Source organism: Mus pahari, chromosome 4 (genome assembly GCF_900095145.1).
Source record: "Mus pahari chromosome 4, PAHARI_EIJ_v1.1, whole genome shotgun sequence".
Classification (NCBI taxonomy): domain Eukaryota; kingdom Metazoa; phylum Chordata; class Mammalia; order Rodentia; family Muridae; genus Mus; species Mus pahari.
In genome coordinates, this window is record NC_034593.1 from 31,487,967 (window position 1) to 31,506,604 (window position 18,638).

At 38.9% G+C, this 18,638-nt stretch overlaps 1 protein-coding gene and 1 pseudogene across 2 annotated transcripts in view; both read left to right on the forward strand.

Annotated features, from left to right (window-relative positions):
* The window catches only part of Adad1 (adenosine deaminase domain containing 1), a 46,858-nt gene that overhangs the window by 10,702 nt on the left and 17,518 nt on the right, over window positions 1-18,638 (forward strand). The window contains exons 6-9 of one of the 2 annotated variants that reach the window (XM_021195983.2): window positions 3,614-3,739; window positions 7,519-7,642; window positions 10,937-11,107; window positions 12,674-12,903. In XM_021195983.2, coding sequence (XP_021051642.1) covers window positions 3,614-3,739; window positions 7,519-7,642; window positions 10,937-11,107; window positions 12,674-12,903 — 651 coding nt within the window. The remainder of the gene's footprint in view (window positions 1-3,613; window positions 3,740-7,518; window positions 7,643-10,936; window positions 11,108-12,673; window positions 12,904-18,638) is intronic. The other variant, XM_021195984.1, reaches the window with a different exon arrangement.
* Window positions 5,370-6,089, forward strand: LOC110320087 (annotated as a pseudogene).

An 18,638-nucleotide genomic window follows, 5' to 3' on the forward strand; every position in this document is an offset into this window, starting at 1 on the left:
TTATACAGACCCTAAGAGAACACAAATGCCAACCCAGGCTACTATACCCAGTAAAACTCTCAATTACCATAGATGGAGAAACCAAAGTATCTCTTAATATCTATGGACTCAATTCCCCAATAAAAAGACATAGACTAACAGACTGGCTACGTAAACAGGACCCACCTCAGGTACAAAGACACTACCTCAGAGTGAAAATGGTTCCAAGAAACAAGCTGGAGTAACCATTCTAATATCGAATAAAGTCAACTTTCAACCTAAAGTTATCAAAAAAGACAAGGAGGGGCACTTCATACTCATCAAAGGTAAAATCTACCAAAATGAACTCTCAATTCCGAACATCTGTGCTCCAAATGCAAGGGCATCTACATTCATTAAGGAAACTTTAGTAAAGTTCAAAGCACACATTGCACCACACACAATAATAGTGGGAGACTTCAACACCCCACCCTCACCAATGGACAGATCCTAGAAACAGAAACTAAACAAAGACACATGGAAACTAACAGAAGTTATGAAACAAATGGATTTAACAGATATCTATAGAACATTTTATCTTAAAACAAAAGGATATACCTTCTTGTCAGCCCTTCATGGTACCTTTTCCAAAATTGACCATATAATCAGTCAAAAAATAGGCCTCAACAGATCCAAAAATACTGAAATAATCCCATGCATCCTGTCAGATCACCACGGACTAAGGCTGATCTTCAGTAACATAAATAATAGAAAGCCAACATACACGTGGAAGCTGAACAACACTCTACTCAATGATAACTTGGTCAAGGAAGAAATAAAGAAATAAAGAAATAAAGATTTTTTAGAGTTTAATGAAAATGAAGCCACAACATACCCAAACTTATGGGCCACAATGAAGCAGCTCTAAGAGGAAAACTCATGGCTCTGAGTGCCTCCAAAAAGAAACTAGAGAGAGCATACATTAGCAGCTTGATCGCACACCTAAAAACTCTAGAACAAAAAGAAGCAAATTAACCCAAGAGGAGTAGACTTCAGGAAATAAACTCAGAGCTGAAATCAACCAAGTGGAAACAAAAAGAACTATACAAAGAATCAACCAAAACAGGAGCTGGTTCTTTGAGAAAATCAACAAGATAGATAAACCCTTACCCAGACTAGAGGGCACAGGGACAGTATCCTAATTAACAAAATCAGAAATGAAAAGGGAGACATAACAACAGAATCTCAGGAAATCAAATAAATCATCAGATCCTACTACAAAAGCCTATACTCAACAAAATTGGAAAACCTGGATGAAATGGACAATTTTCTAGACAGATACCAGGTACCAAAGTTAAATCAGGATCAGATTAATGTTCTAAACAGTCCCATATCCGCTAAAGAAATAGAAACAGTCATTAATAGTCTCCCAACCAAAAAAAAAAAAAAAAAAAAAAAAAAGCCCAGGGCCACATGCAGAATTCTATCAGACCTTCAAAGAAGACTTAATTCCAATTCTCCTCAAACTATTCCACAAAATAGTAATGTCCAGATACAGCTTGACCTTTAAGTTATATCAGATTTAAATAACATGATATTCAAGTACTGAAAATGTTGTTCATTAATGTATGTCTAGCATTAATGTCTCATTTTTTTTTACATTCTATTTTACATTTTTATGTAGTTCAACATAATTTCTCAGTGTTGAATGAAATAAAACGCTTTTTACTTCCAGGACAGCCAGGGTTATACAGAGAAACCCTGGCTCGAAAAACCTTTGATCAGGCTCTTCTGGCTCTTAGTGTCTCTGTTGAGAAGTCTGGTGTAATTCTAATAGGTCTAACTTTGTATGTTACTTGGCCCTTTTCCCTTGCAGCTTTTAATATTCTTTCTTTGTTCTGTGTGTTTAGTGTTTTGATTATTGTGTGATGAGAGGATTTTCTTTTTTTGGTCCCATTTATTTGGTGTTCTATAGGCTTCTTGGACATTTATGGCCATGCCTTTCTTTAGGCTGGGAAAGTTTTCTTCTATGATTTTGTTGAAGATATTTTCAGGTCCTTTGAGCTGGAAATCTTTGTTCTCCTCATTCCAATTTTTCTTAGATTTGGTCTTTTCATTGTGTCCTGAATTTCCTTGATGCTTTGGGTTAGGAGTTTTTTGTTTTGAATTTTCTTTGTCATTTGTGTCAATCTCTTCTATGGTATCTTCTACACCTGAGATTCTCTCTTCATCTCTTGTATTCTGTTGGTGATACTTACATCTGTAATTCCTGACTTCTTTCCTAGGTTTTTCATTTCCAGGTTTGCCTCCATTTGTGTTTTCTTTATTGTTTCTACTTCTACTTTTAGGTCTTGGATCACTTAATTCAATTCCTTTATCTCTTATGTTGTCCTGTATTTCTTTCAGTGAGTTATTTATATCCTTCTTTAAGGACTCTATTATCTTCACGAGACAGGATTTTAGGGCAGATTCCTGATTTTCAGGTGTGTTGGTGTATTCAGGGCTTGCTGTGGTGGAAGAACTGGGTTCTGGTGATGCCCATGTATATTGGCTTCTGTTGCTTATGGTCTTGTGCTTGCCTATCTCTATCTGGACATCCCTGGTGTTTGTTGGTCTGGATGACTCTGGGTGAATGTTTTGTCCCTGGGTTGCTTCAGGTCTCTTGGTAGGCCTGCAGCCCTGGCTGTAACAGACCACCTGTGGGACCTTCCAACTAGGGGCTCTTCAGAGAGGCAGAGAAGCTGCTAATCTATTACCCTGGCTGCAGTAGATCTCCTGGGAGGCCTTTAGACTATTGGGTCTTCAGTGAAGCAGTCAAGCTGTTGTCTTATGTGAAAATGTTCTCCAGCAGTGCCCACAGACTGTGGGTTCTGTTCAGCAGAACTCCAGGGAGGCTTTTAGTCTGTCCATTCAGTTGCCCTACATGCCTTCAAGCTGTGGTGTCAACTGCTCTGAATGCAGCGGATCCTCTAGGATGGCTCAGGATATGGTCTCTTCCTGGGGACAGACCAGCTGGCAGTCAACTTCTCTGAGTGCATCCTATCCTTGACTGCTCTGAGTGCAGTGGATCCTCTAGGATGGGTCAGAATATGGTGTCTTCACAGGAGCAGACCAGCTAGGAGTCTGACCCAGCAGAAAGGACTGGGTGAAGGGGCCAAAGGGCGGTCAAGAAGTTTTTTTAGTGGGAATATGGTTAAACTATATTAGTAGTTCAAATGCATTTGGTTTGTACTGGTTCTCATTGGGGCAAATTCTACATATTTTCTGTCATGATGACTATGATGAATATGTTTTTGATTGTTACAGGTTAGGGAGGATTATTATTATTAAGTGGTATATTGCAGTAAGATAGACAGTACTGTACAGCAAAAATAAATTGCCCTATGTCTCAGATGAGTTTGAGAATCATATCTGACTGATTTCTGCAAACATAAACAGTGGTATTCAGATACTAAGATTGGTATTGGCATATCATTTATAAGAAGTTATTCTAAGAGCTCTGTAATTTGTATTTTACAACTGAATATAACCATAACAAAAAGTAGAAATTTGTCTATATAGCTTTATAAATCACTAACTAATATAACTACAAAATAACATATCTCTTAGAAATAACAATCCTCTTCAAATTCATCCTGCTTTTTATTTTTCCTAGAAGGGAGACAAATCCAGTATGCCAAGATTTCACAGCTTGTTAAAGAAACATTTGGTCAACTAATTTCTAGTAACTCACAATATCTGAAATGTAGCAGTTCATTGGCTGCTTTCATTATTGAACAAGGTAAGTCCATATATTTGATATATGTTGCCCTACAGAAAAATTAATACCTTAATGATTTGAATCACACTGTATAATATTTTATGTTCTGCTTCTGGAGACAGTGATTTTATATTGACTTGAAGTGATCTTTTCTGATAGGCAAGTTGTTAAATGCAAAGCTTCTCAAAAGTAAAGACAAAATGAACTGACCAGGAGCCAACAGAAAGTTGCAGAATAGTAAAAGGCCTAACACTGCAACCTTTCCCCACCAGAAACAATACCTTCTCCATAGCAACCCTCATTACAGCACACACCAAATAGAGAGCAATGCAAGTTAATGTCTGTATTTTCAAATAAGAAAACATCAAAATATGAAAGAGTATATTTCTGTGGACATTTTTATGTTACAGTTCTATTTTAACTTTATCTTGCCTTTTAATGTTTAGAGTTTGAATTTTGTATTAGAGATGTTGATAAAACAGTTTTTCGTATTTGATATATTCTTAAGAATTTTTTATGATCCAGGTGGGAGGAGAATGAATACACACACACACACACACACACACACACACACACATACACACACATTATAAGATACATTGTATATCCCTTATCTAATATATGTGAGTATGTAATATACATATATCTAAGATGATGAAAATGAAAAACTGCTTTTAACCATGCAAACATGTGAGAATGTGGACATGTTGGCACACCCTTTTGTAATTGCAGAACTCAGAAGTATGAGACAGGGGGGATCATAATGTAAGGATCAGCCTGGTATTACATAATTAGGCCCTGTTTCAAAAACAAATTATGAGAATTCATAGATCACTGAATGAAAACCTTCTGCATCAGGCAAGATTTAAGCTAAAACTTTAAATACTAGTGGTTTCCCTGAAGAGGAAAGAAAGTATTTTTAGACAGAAGAAGGCATGAGGAACAAATGTGGCTGAAAATATTTATTGGGGCAACAAGGAGATGAATTTATTGATAATACATGGTAGTATATATACAGAAGTAAAAATATATTTAAATTGGTAAGATTTGGTATTTGTACTGGCTAGTTTTGTGTCAGCTTGACACAGCTGGAGTTATCACAGAGAAAGGAGTTTCAGTTGGGGAAATGCCTCCATGAGATCCAGCTGTGGGGCATTTTCTCAGTGATCAAGGGGGGAGGTCCCCTTGTGGGTGGTGCCATCTCTGGGCTGGTAGTCTTGGTTCTATAAGAAAGCAGGCTGAGCAAGCCAGTAAAGAACATCCCTCCATGGCCTCTGCATCAGCTCCTGCTCCCTGAGCTGCTTGAGTTCCAGTCCTGATTTCTTTCAGTGATGTACAGCAATGTAGAAATGTAAGCTGAATAAATCCTTTCCTCCCCAGCTGCTTCTTGGTCATGATGTTTGTGCAGGAATAGAAACCCTGACTAAGACAGTATTCAACTATGAGATGGCTTAAAAGCCAGTCAAAAATTAGATTTAATAAGATTAATAATGCAAGATATATTTAGATATGAGATAATCACAGTTGAAGCTGTTGCACTGAAATTTCTAAGTAAGAGCTGGGAACATAGCGATGAAATGGCTGCCCTGCTAGGCACGGACGTGGAAACGTTTGAATTAGCTTTAGCAGAAGAGAAATGGAGGAGCCGTAGACTATTAAGGATGAATTCAGGAAGGCCTGAGACCATGGAAAACTTGCCTGCACTGTATACTATTTTTCAAGGAGAGGTTGCTATGGTGATAGACTATGGAGCTTTTATCAAAATCCCAGGCAGTTGGAAGCAAGGTCTGGTCCATCAAACTCGCATGTCATCCTGTCAAGTGGATAAGCCTTCTGAGATAGCAGATGTTGGAGACAAAGTGTGGATAAAGCTGATTGGCCAAGAGATGAAAAATGATAGAATAAAAGTGTCCCTCTCCATGAAAGGTGTCAACCAAGGAACCGGGAAAGACCTCGATTCCAACAACATTGTCATTGAGCAAGAAGAGAGGCACAGACAATCCTTCCAGGATTACACTGGGCAGATCACCCTTGAGGCCGTCCTGAACACAACCTGCAAGAAGTGTGGCTGCAAAGGCCGCTTTGCCAAGGACTGCTTCATGCAGCCAGGGGGAACCAAGTATTCTCTGATCCCTGAAGAGGAAGAGGAAAAAGAGGAGACAAAAGCAGAAGGACTTGAGAAGCCTGATCCCACAAAGAATTCGTCCAGGAAGAGAAAGAAGGAAAAGAAGAAAAAGAAACATAGAGCCAGGAAATCATCTGGTTGTAAAAGCTCTGACTCTGACTCTGAGAGTGACACGGGCATTCATCAAAAGACAACAAGGCTACCAAGAAGAAAAAGAAGCAGCACAAAAAGAAGCCCAAGGAATGAGGGTGGAACAAGCCACAGCAGCCCTGACTCCTGCAAAGACTCACTAGTGAGAGTGTGGCCTCCTACCCTACTGACTTGTCCCCATGGTCTCAGATGGCTTCTCATGCAGCAAGCAGATTGGGGCCCCGCAGGGCACCTACCAACATGTTTTTCCCTGATCCTTTGCAAGCGACCCCTGCAGCCATTGCATTCACATACTCAGTGTCTTCTTCTTTCAGCAGAAGGTTCTAGTCCCAACCTAGCTGCCACTGCCCAAGCTGGATTCCTCTGCATGAGTCCATGCTGGAGCCACAGGTGCTGCTGTGGAGGGGAGCCTGGCTGTGAGAGAGCAGCCCCAACCTGCCTGGAGTCTGGGGTAGCTGTGGGTGGACTCTGCGGCCTCCATCCCCTCAGCCAGGGCCTGTACTCCAGTGACTGCTGAACCAGAGGTTTGCAGCCAAGGTCCTTGTTCTGCTTCCTGTCTATCATGGTGTGAGTGACTGGTTCCATTTCAAGCCTCTGCTTAAATTCCTGGCATAAATATAAATATGTTTGCTTTTAAACTTTAAAAAAAAAGAACTGGGAACATGAACAGAAATAGAAAAATCTGTATTTAAATTGATAATACGCAGGTGATAACAATATACTAGTATCAATAAAAATCATCACTTCAAGTTCATATAGTAGGATAGTGAGTGACTGCCATGTTCACTGAAATTTTGGAAGGTGCCATGAAGTTGTATGAATAATATGAAAGGGAATTAAAATGTTTTAGGAAATACAAGTGTGTAAGTGGGCTAATAAAATCTGAGGGAAGCCAAGCAGACATTTCTGCAGTAACTCAGGTGGATTCCTAGACTGTATTACCTTGCTTCCTTGCCTTATCGTTTTAGTTGGGTTATAAGAAGCTAACTAGAAAATGGATGAATCAGAAAAGTACTAAGTGAGCTGACACAGCCCCCCCCCCAAAAAAATCACATTCTCTCTCTTATGCAGATTTTAACTTTTAATGTTGGCATGTATATAAATAAGTGGAGTGGCTATAGTTTGTGAAGCTAGGTATTAAACAAGACTTAGTATTAAAGAAGGGGAATGGGGTGAAAGAATACGTGTGATAGAAAAGCAAAAAGAGCCTGCTGAGGTGAAAAGCCATAAGGTAGAGAAGGGGATCAAAGGAGGAAAAGCAAAAGCAAAATTTGTTTGATAAATGCTATAATAAATGAGGAGAAAGAATATCTTCTGACTTTAGCATTCCATTCATGTAAGCAAGCCCTTGTCAATAGTGTACTGCAGGACTTACCATTGATGTCAATTCTGTACACATTTCAAAACATAAACACAGATATATGCATACATCACAAATAAAAATAAAGTATTTATTAAATGAGGATAAAGGTAGAGCTTGAACATAGAAAGAGGGAGGCTAACTAACAACTTTCTGCTGTTTCAGCTGGACATCATGAAGTTGTGGCTATAGGCACAGGCGAATACAACTACAGCCAGTGCATCAAGCCAAATGGAAGGGTGCTTCATGATACTCATGCAGTCGTTACAGCAAGAAGGTCTCTCCTTAGGTAAGGTAAAGGATATGTTAATGCCTTCAATAGTAATGTTATCAGACCAAAGTAACTGCAAAGGAATTAACCTGTTTTCAAATGGAACTTTACTCATAACAAAGACTATCAAACCTCTAGTCCAAGGCATTTGATATTCTTAAGCTGTGGTAACATCGCCATGGTAATTATAGTGTCTTGTGTAGGTTTTGGTGACTTCCTTGAGAACTGAGTTTTAGGAGCACTACAAGATTCGCTGGTAAGATGACTCTGAAGTTGAGAGCACTGACTGCTCTTCTAAAGGTCCAAGTTCAATTCCCAGCAACCACTTGGAGACTCACAACCATCTGTAGTGAGATCTGGCGCCCTCTTTGGCATGCAGGCATATATGCAAGCAGAATACTATATAATAAATAAATGAATCTTCATTTTTTTTTAATCTTTTTTTTTTTACAGTCCAGTTGTTATCTTCCTCCCAGTCCGCCCTCATCCCATACCTCCTCCCCCATCTCCAAGAGGATGTACCCACCCCCTAATCCCCATCCCACCAGACCTCCCTACTCCCTGGGGCCCCAAGTCTCTCAAGGGCTAGGTGCATCTTCTCTCACTGGGGCCAAATCAGGGAGTCCTCTGCTGTGTATGTGTCAGGGGCCTCATATCAATTGGTGTATGCTGCCTGGTTGGTGACTCAGTGTCTGAGAGATCTCGTGGGTCCAAGTTAGTTGAGACTGCTGATCTTCCTGTGGGGTTGCCCTACTCCTCAAACTTCTTCCAACCTTTCCTTAATTCATCCACAGGGGTCTCAATTTCTGTTTTGGTTGGGGGGCAAATATATGCATCTGACTCTTTCAGCTGCTTGTTGGGCCTCTCAGAGGGCAGCCACACTAGGCTTCTGTCTGTAAGCACACCATAGCATCAGTAATAGTGTCAGGCCTTGGAGCCTCCCCTTGAGATGGATCCCAGTCTGAGTCCGTCACTGGACCTCCTTTCCCTCAGGTTCTTCTCCATTTTTGTCCCCGCAGTTCTTTTAGACAAAAACTATTCTGGATCAGAGTTTTTGACTGTGGGATGGCACACCTCCTCCCTCACTTGATGCCTTGTCTTTCTGCTGGAGGTGGACTCTACAAGTTCCCTCTCCCTACTGTCGGGCATTTCATCTAAGGTCCCTCCCTTTGAGACCCAAGAGTCTCTCTCCTCCCAGGTACATTCTAGAGGGTCCAGCCAACTCCTCCCTCCCGAGGTTGCCTGTTTCCATTCTTTGTGCTGGCCCTCAGGGCTTCAGTCCTGTTTCCCCCTGCCCCTCAATACCAGATCATGTCCCCCCTTTCCCCTTCCCTTCCCTTCTCCCACTCAGCTCTGCCCCTCCCCCCAGTTAACTGCTTTCTCCCTCCCAAGTTGGATTGAGGCATCCTCACTTGGGCCCTTTGGCTTGGTAACTTTGAGTTCTGAGGATTATATCCAAGGTATTCTGTATTTATTGTCTAATATCCACTTACTAGTGAGTGCATACCATGCATGTCCTATTGGGTCTGAGTTACCTCACTCAGAAATAAATCTTTTAAAAAAGAGCACTGCAAGATATTTTAAAGTTAGAAATATTATCTTTGAATGGTTAAAGTTATTGGAAAATATGACATTATGTTAACACAAAGTAAACTTGGTCTTACTTCACATCTAAATTAGATATACTCATCCAAAGATAGCACCAGAAAAGCACAGGTTCCCAGTTATGCATTCCTCCAGTACTCTATTATTATTCAGCAGAGTATAAGCGGTGCATCCTTTGCTTTGAGACCCATTTGGGGTTAAATGATTATTCCACAGGGGCCATATGTCAGATACCCTGGAATTTACATTACAGTACATAACAGTAGCAGCATTACAGTTATGAAGTACCAGCAAAGTAATCTTATGCTTGGGGTTCTCACAACACGGGGAAATGTATTAACGGGTTGCAGCATTAGGAAAGTTGAGAACACTGCTCTAGACTGATATATCAAAAGAGAAAGGAAAAGGGAGGAAGTCAGATTCCTCTTCCCTCCCCACCCCCCAAACTGATCAACAAGTCCGCTCTTCACAAGAGGAAGAAGCAGCAGGAGGTTCAAAAAGGCCAAGAATGTTTCTGTGTATAAATACATGAAGGGTGGAACTGAGTGTTACTTCCCATAATACACATCAACTTTTGATTCTCTTAAACCATTAAACTTCTAACATTTTCATTATAGCAAATATCAAATCAAGTTGGAGTAAATTTCGTCCTCCAGCTTGAGCAGTTGTCAGCATTCTGCTGCTCTTGTTCAATTTCTTTATTCTTACTGTTGTTCTTGTCTTTGCTGGAATATTTTAAAACAAAATGTAGATAGACCCGTTTTACCTGAAAAAGTGTAAGTAGGTATCTCTATTAAGGAAAGAATTATATAATCTTAAAAATTATTACAGTGCTAGGAAGATGGTCAAGTATGCTTTCTCTGCAAGCATGGGGGCCTGCTTGCACATCCCCAGAACTCAGATACAAAGCTGGGCATGACTGCTTGTTCCTGTGACCCTAGCCTTAGGAAGTGGAGACAGCCAGATCCTGAGAGTTCTATGGGCAGCTAACCTAGCCCAAACTGCAAGCCAAACTGCCTTTCTCAGGACAGTAAGGGGAGAACAATTGAGGAAAGCACCCATCATCCTAGCCTAGCCTTTGCATGTACACTGTCATACACACTTCAGTACATACACCACACACACACACACACACACACACACACACACACACACACTCTATTGTGGAAGCCCATAGGAGTTAACTCATTCTTGTCCATTTTTCTTTGATGCAGATGGAATTATCTTTCTTAATGCTACCTCTAAAGTGTGAAGTTTTTCTCCTCCTTGGCATTGTTATACACTTTGTACAACCCCTAATGTTCCCTGTATCTGTGCCCTTAGGTGTGTCTTCAACAGCACTAAGAAACAATGTTGGTGATGGTGATGGTAATAAGATAGGAGGAACTTAATGTGATAGGAAGAAGGGCAAAATCTCAGGAAGGAAGAAGGAGCCTGGGGAAATGGGTTCTTTGCAAGATACGATAGAAACTCAGATGTGCAGTGCAGAGCGGTAATGGAGCAGCAATGCTTTAATATGAAGTACAAGGCAGTCCAGTGTGAGGACTTCTTGAGGGGCTTAATTTTTCACTTGTTAAAGTTAGAAGAGCCTTATCAATACCAACTCTGTTGATGTACAGAGGCATTGCTCATGTTACATTAGATTATAATACTCATAAGATACATCTATAATAAGTTTTATTAACAAAGTTACAATGTTTATTTTAGGTACTTTTATAGACAGCTTCTGCTCTTCTATAGCAAAAATCCTGCTATGATGGAAAAGTCAATCTTTTGTACAGAACTGGCTTCTAATCTACTTACTCTAAAACAGAACATCAACCTTTACCTCTATATGAACCAGTTGCCTAAAGGATCAGCCCAGATTAAGTCACAGTTGTAAGTATTAGGGAAGTTGTTTTTAAAAAACAGTAGGATGATCACAGTAGGATATTCTGAATCCCTTTCTTAAACAAAAAGGGTAAGCCCATGTGTATCCATATTCTCTGTTGCCTTGAGCTTCAGGGCCCAACGGATCCACCACCACCACCAGCAGCAGCCTACCTCCTTTCCTTTCACTCTGATCTATGACTATTTTCAAACAATACTTGTGCACCACCACCTTCTTTTCTATTGCATTGAAAACTCTGCCTTGAAGATTTCAAAAGCTTTAGGAAATTATGGATCTATGTAATATTCATATTCAAATGCAGGAGATTAAAAACTGTTGTATGGTCAAATGCCATTGTTTTGATGAATACATAACATCAGGTAGGGTGAACTTTGAATAGTACACATAAGAACAGTGAAAAAGAAAGCCCACCGCAGTCTGATCATCTAGGAATAACCAAGGGAAATAGTTTTATAAAAATTATAGGAATTTCTTTGAAAATAAGATCCATGGATAGATAAAATTCAAGAAAAATAACTTTAGATTTTATTATCAATTTAGCATAGGTGAATTTTGAAAAAAATTTCCATTTCATCATTTTGTAGTTTTAAAACTTTTTGTAACAGTTAAAATTTTATTGCACTTTATTTTTTAATTAATTAATTTATTTCTTACACTCCATATTTTAAAACTTTTTATATATAAGAACCTAGTTCTTAAAGTACAAGAACAAAAATTTTTATTATCATTAATTTTTTGACATAGAGTCTCATGTAGCCCAGACTAGACTTGAATTCTTAGTTAGAGTTTTACTGCCGTGAAGAGACACCATGATCATGGTGTCTTAAAAAGGAAAATATTTCACTGGGGCTGGCTTTCAGAGGTTTTGTCCATTAACGTCATGGTAGGAAGCATGGCAGTGTGCAGGCAGACATGATACTGAAAGAACCAAGAGTTCCACATCTTGATCCAAAGGCAGACAGGAAGAGAGTCTTTCTACACTGGGCAGAGCTTGAGCACTAGGAGACCTTAAAAGTCTGTCTATACAGTAACATAATTCCTCTAACAAGGCCACACCTCCTAATAGTGCCATTTTCCATGGGCCAAATATATTCAACCCCCCAGAAACTCATTATATAGCCAAGGCTGATCCTAAACTTTTTGGCAGGGGTAAGGGAGTTGAGGTAGTATTTTACTATATACCCCTGGCTGATGTTGAACTTGCTATGTAGACAAGACTGGTCTTGAACTCATGGAAATCGGTCTGCCTCTGTCTCCCAAGTGCTGGAGTTAAAGCATGTCCTACCACAAGGTCTTATCATTCTATATTAATGGCCATAAAAATGTTGATAATAGGGAAATTGTGCTGAAGCTTAGTGGGTTGGTAACTTGTTATGCATTACTTTTTTGGGATGATGAATCCATTCCTACTTTTTCTTTGTGCTTATATCTGCTCATGTTATTGGAATTAAGTGTGTACTGGCAAATTAAACCTGGTAGAGAACAATTTTGGAAAGCATGCACATTTTACTTTTAACAATTTTATTTTTATTAAAACTTTTTTCTCTCTCTAGACGCCTTAATCCACATTCTACTTCTGCATTTGAAGCCAATGAAGAGCTGAGTCTCCATGTGGCTGTTGAAGGCAAAATTTATCTTACTGTTTACTGTTCTGCAGACGGGGTTAATAGAGTAAACAGTATGTCCTCAAGTGACAAGCTGACAAGATGGGAGGTGCTTGGTGTACAGGGAGCCTTGCTAAGTCACTTTATACAGCCAGTTTATATCAGCAATATACTTGTTGGTGAGTTTCAGCACATTTGGGGGTGTTTAGTGGGGGGAAAACCACATTTGACTTACTAGTATATAACCAGCTTTTGCATACATGAGACTTGAATTAATAAAAAACACACATCACTGTTGATGTAATTTTCTTTTTTTACTATTTTATTAGTTTCTTATGCCTCTACTTCCCTTCCAACACTTATTCCACCCTATTTTCTTCCAACCCCCCCAACACTAGGTAGGAGAGAAAGAAGGTTAGAGGGGAAAAGGGTGTAGACCTATATTAGGGGAATTGGGATCCTTGGGGGAAGTCCAGTCTTCATCATTAGAATTTCCAGCGGTCCAACAAAACAGTGATCCAACAATAGCAAGTGCAACAGCAAGCATAGCAGCGGGAACCAGCAGCAGCAGGGGCAGTGGCTACCACAGGCCCTCTCAGGACTCTCTCACAGTCCTCTTCAGATGAAGCTATCTGCAGCTGGCAAAAATGATGACCCTGCTGGTGCATGAAGTAGCCTCTTATCCCACACTTGGAGTTAAACAAAACCATGTTCAAATAACGTAAGAAATCAAAACTCTCACTACACATCATTGCTTTGTCATTTATTTGTTTTGTCATCTCTAGAAATCACATTTATTATATGACTTGCATAATCTTATAGGAGGCCAAGAATTAACACACTAAACACTTAGTCTTACTCTGTCTTAAACTTACAGCTTCATTTACCTGATACTGAACCCCATTTCTTTATAGAAAAGATACTTTTTGAACCTCTTAAATCTAAAAGCTTATGCTGTGTCTTGTCTTCTCTAAGAAATTAAATGCTCATTTTCCCCTTCTTCTCCTTACATCATTTTAATATATTATGTTAATCCTTTTAATTGGTCAAATGAGTCTGATTAACTAGAACACAACTGACAGATTATTCATTTCTTAGATAGAAGATGCTGTTGAATTTTGGATTTACATTTGAATGGCTTTCCAGATACTATCTCATTGAAAAACAGTTTGGGGATTTTCTTCTTTTAAGTTAGTATGCAAAGTAATGGAATTTGTTATGGCATTTCATGTATACATGCCATTATACTTCTTTCTGTAGTTTTTTTCTTGTATGTATTATTATTTAGCACACACAATAATGGAAATCATGGCATTTATATACACCTATGTCATTGTACTGTGTTCATATTTGTGTCCTATTACTCACTAACTGCATGCCCTTTTCTCTCCTTTCCCCTCCACTGGTCTCTTTCATGGTGTGTGTGATTTTGTGTGTATACACTATGTGCATGTACATATACATGTATGTATGAAAATTTAATTCTTCATATGTGAAAACATTACTAAAATCACATTGTACTTATATACTGAATTTCCTTCTCCTATTCATCTGTTGAAGGGCGCCTAGGCAGGTTTCATGTCTTGGGTATTGTGCTTACTGCTGTAATAAATGTGTGGATGTGAACTTAAGTCTGGGACACTTAGATTTCTTTGGGTATATACCTAGGGATGTTACAGCTAGATCATGTGGCGATTGCAGTTTTAGGGTTTGTTTTTTGTTTGTTGTTTTTGTTTTTTAGGAGTTTCCATACTTACTTTCATAGTAAGTACATTCCTGCCAGCAATTTATTCTGTGTTTTTCTCTTTCTCAATATCCTCACCAGTATATGTTGTCATTTGTTTCCCTGATGATAGTCATCCTGACTGGGGTAAGATGGAATCTCATCTCGGCCTGATTTGGTTTACACTTCTCTGAGGGCTAAGAATTTTTAACATTTTATGTATTTATTGGTCATTTGCATTTCTTTTGAGAGTTAATTATTTTATCTGGTCATTTATTGCTTGGATGATTCAGGGAAATTTTGGTGTAAAAACGTTAAGTATTTTTAAGATTTTTATTTTTAAATTTCTTCTTCTTTCCTATATTACATGTTGACTGCAGTTTCCCCTTCTTTCTCTCCCTGCTAATCTCTTCTCTCCACTTCCCCTATCTTCCAAATCCACCCCTCCCCCCACCTTCATCTATCTCCTCAGAAGGGAATAGGCCTCCTAAGGACATCAACTAAGTAACAAGCTGCAAAAGACCAGGCACATACCTTCCCATCAAGGCTGCACAAGGCAACCCTGTAGGAAGGAAGGGTCTTACAAGTACAAGAGAGTCAGAGACAGTCCCCACTCAAACTTACTATTCCCAGAAGAGCACCAAGCTGCAGAAACATAACATATGTGTAGAGGACCTAGATCAGACCCCTACAGACTCCCTGATCTCCTTGAGCCCCATGAGTCCCAGTCAGTTGATTCTGAGGGCCATGTTCTTAGGGTGTCCCTGACTTCTCTGGCTCCTCCAATCCTCTCCCCAGACCTCCACCAAGACTCTGAGATCCACCTAATGTTTTTCTGCTGAACTCTCTATCTGCTCCCATCAGTTATTGAATGTAGTCTCTGCAGGCAGGACAAACTTGCAGGTTGAAGGTTTTGTGACTGGGTTGGTGTACCAGTGCCCCCATATGTGTTCCTGGTTATAGAAGATGGCTGATTCCAGCATTTAGGAATCTAGGTTTTCAGAGTATTCCCTGATGAGCTTTGGTTTCATCTCTTAATTATATTAATTAGAGTATTTTGATTACTTTGGTAAAGAGTTTGTTAATGTAGTTTATATTTTCAAAGAACTTACATACTCTTTGTTTTGATTCTTGTATTGATTCTTTGTATTTTTTATTTCATGTCGTTGATTTAGGATTTCTGTCTATTGCTTTTGAATTTGGCTTGTTTTTTGTTTTTCTAAGACCTTTAGAGACATGGTTAAGTTGTTTAGTTGAGATCTCTCTAATTTCTTTGTTTGTTTGTTTGTTTGTTTGTTTGTGACAGGGTTTTACATAGACTAGGCTTACCACAAACCCACTTTGTAACTGAGACTAGCCTTGAACTCCTGATGTTCCTGCCTCTACTCTTCAAATGCTAAGATCACAAACATTTGGCACCATGCCCAGCTTCTCCATACATGTGTGTTCAACTTCATAATGCATATTGTAAAACAGAAAATTGTTATCATTTGTTTTGCTAATATTAGCTTTATTTTAAATGTAGATAAAATACATTAACTTGATTTGTAATTAAAAGACTTAGCAAAAAGTCCCAGTCCCACCACAGTGCCTTGGCACCCATTTTACTTCTGTGAAAGGATATATTATTGTTGGTTTCTTACTTTTTCTTCTATGGATAATTGAGTTTAGCTTTACTGAAATCAGTGTAAATATTTTTTTTATATTTTATACGTTAGATACACAGATATCAACAGGAACATCCAATTTATACTTTACTACATCTGCCTTTCATATTTAAAAAGGATCTTGGAAAGATTTACATATGTACATGTAAATAACTTCTTTTATTAATCCTTTTGGCTTTATAATACATAAGTACGCCTTTAATCCCAGCACTTGGGAGGCAGAGACAGGTGGATTTCTGAGTTTGAGGCCAGCCTGGTCTATAGAGTGAGTTCCAGGACAGCCAGGGCTATACAGAGAAACCCTGTCTTGAAAAACCAAAAAAAAAAAAAAAAATCATAATTTATTTAACCAAGTATCAGTTGATGGCATTCTAGATTGTATCTAATCTTTTGTGCTTAATAAAATGTTATTGTGAATGACCTTTTCATATTTAATATTCACACATGTAAAGTATATTTGTAGTATGAAGCCCTGCAAGTAACATTGCAAGTCAAAGATATGCAGTTCTGTAAAATATTCCAAAGAGTCCCTGGTGTGCCTTCCCACTGATTATGGGTGAGCATGCCTGCTTACTCAGACCCACAGTCATGCTTTGCTTATCCACTCCATGGAGAATTGCTGCTCGATGCTGGTTTAGATTCCATTGTTGACTGATGTTCTTACTATCTATTGAGTCTGAGTCCATTTGAATCCTTTTTTCAAGGAATAGATCATCATCTAAGCCTGTGTTAAAAGTGTCAGTAGAGTATAGGAGTGAGCACAACCAATTGGGTAAAATGGCTCCAGTTCTTCATAAACGTCTTCCTTTATATAGTTGAACTTTGGTTCACTTTTAATTCTATTACAAGGAGCATTACAGATTAAATCTAAATCTTTGAAAATAACTTTATCTCCTTTCTCTTGAATCTCATGGAATATTAGAATTCGTTTTAAAATAAGTTTGAGATGACATTTTATTTGTGTTTATGTGTCACACTATATATGTGCATGTGGAAGTCAGAAAGCAACCTGGGAGGAGTAGGCTATCTCCTTCCACCATGTGGGTTCTGGATCAAACTCAGGAAGAGTCATGTCGGTGACCCTACAATTCGTTTCTTCTTTTTTTATTAGTTATTTTCTTTCTTTACATTTCAAATGTTATCCCCTTTCCTGGTTTCCTCTCTGAAAACTCCCTATCCCATCCCCCCTCCCCCTGCAAACCCACACACCCACCCCCACTTCCTGGCCCTGGCATTCCCCTGTACTGGGGCACAGAGCCTTCACAGGACCAAGAGCCTCTCCTCCCACTGGTGACCAACTAGGCCATCCTCTGCTACATATGCAGCTAGAGCCATGAGTCCCACTGGTTGGTGGTTTAGTCCCAGGGAGCTCTGGGAATACTGGTTGGTTCATATTTTTGTTCCTCCTAAGGGGCTGCAAACCCCTTCAGCTCCTTGAGTACTTTCTCTAGTTCCTTCATTGGGGATTCTGTGCTCTGTCCAGTGGATGGCTGTGAGTATCCACTTCTGTATTTGACAGGCACTGGGAGAGCCTCTCAGGAGACAGCTATCAGGCTCCTGTCAGCAAGCTCTTGTTGGCATCCAAAATAGTGTCTGGGTTTGGTGGTTGTTTATGGTATAGATCCCCAGGTGGGGCAGTCTCTGGATGGTCATTCCTTCAGTCCTCCAAACTTTGTCTCTGTAACTCCTTCCACGAACATTTTGTTCCCCCTTCTAAGAAGGATTGAAGTATCCACACTTTGGTCTTCCTTCTTCTTGAGTTTCATGTGTTTTGCAAATTGTATCTTGAGTATTCCGAGCTTCTGGGCTAATATCCACTTACCAGTGAGTGCATATCATATGTGGTGTTGTGTGTGTGTGTGTGTGTGTGTGTGTGTGTGTGTGTGTGTGTGTGATTGGGTAACTTCGCTCAGGATGATATCCTCCAGATCCATTTATTTGCCTAAGAATGCCATAACTTCACTGTTTTTTTTTAGAATTTTTTAACAGCTTTATTATCATATAATCATTGTTACTTTATACAATTACTTTAGAACTACCTTATCAAATACAATAGTCACTAGCCCCAAATAGCCACTTAGATTTTAAGTTTTTAGTTTTCTTTTTTTATTATTATTTTTATTTTCTTTATCTACATTTCAAATGCTATCCTGAAAGTTCCCTAAACCCCACCTCTGCCCTTATACCTATATTTTCTTTATCAGATCAGGAAGTCTAATATAGCTATAGTGTAAGCATTTTTATATTTAAGAAGTTACTTTAAATGTTTGAAGAAACTTTGTTACAAGCAGCTAAACACTTTGTTATGAGTACACACACAAGTTAGAAATTTGTGGAATGATGTTAACCTTACTCTGAAAGTAATTCCTCACAAGGATAGAAACATCTGCAGCTTATTCTTATTAATTAGCTAATACTTAACAATCTATATTTAATACAAAATAATACATAATTAACTCTTTTTTAATTATTATTATTTTCTTTATTTTCATTTCAAATGCTATCCCAAAAGTTCCCTATACCC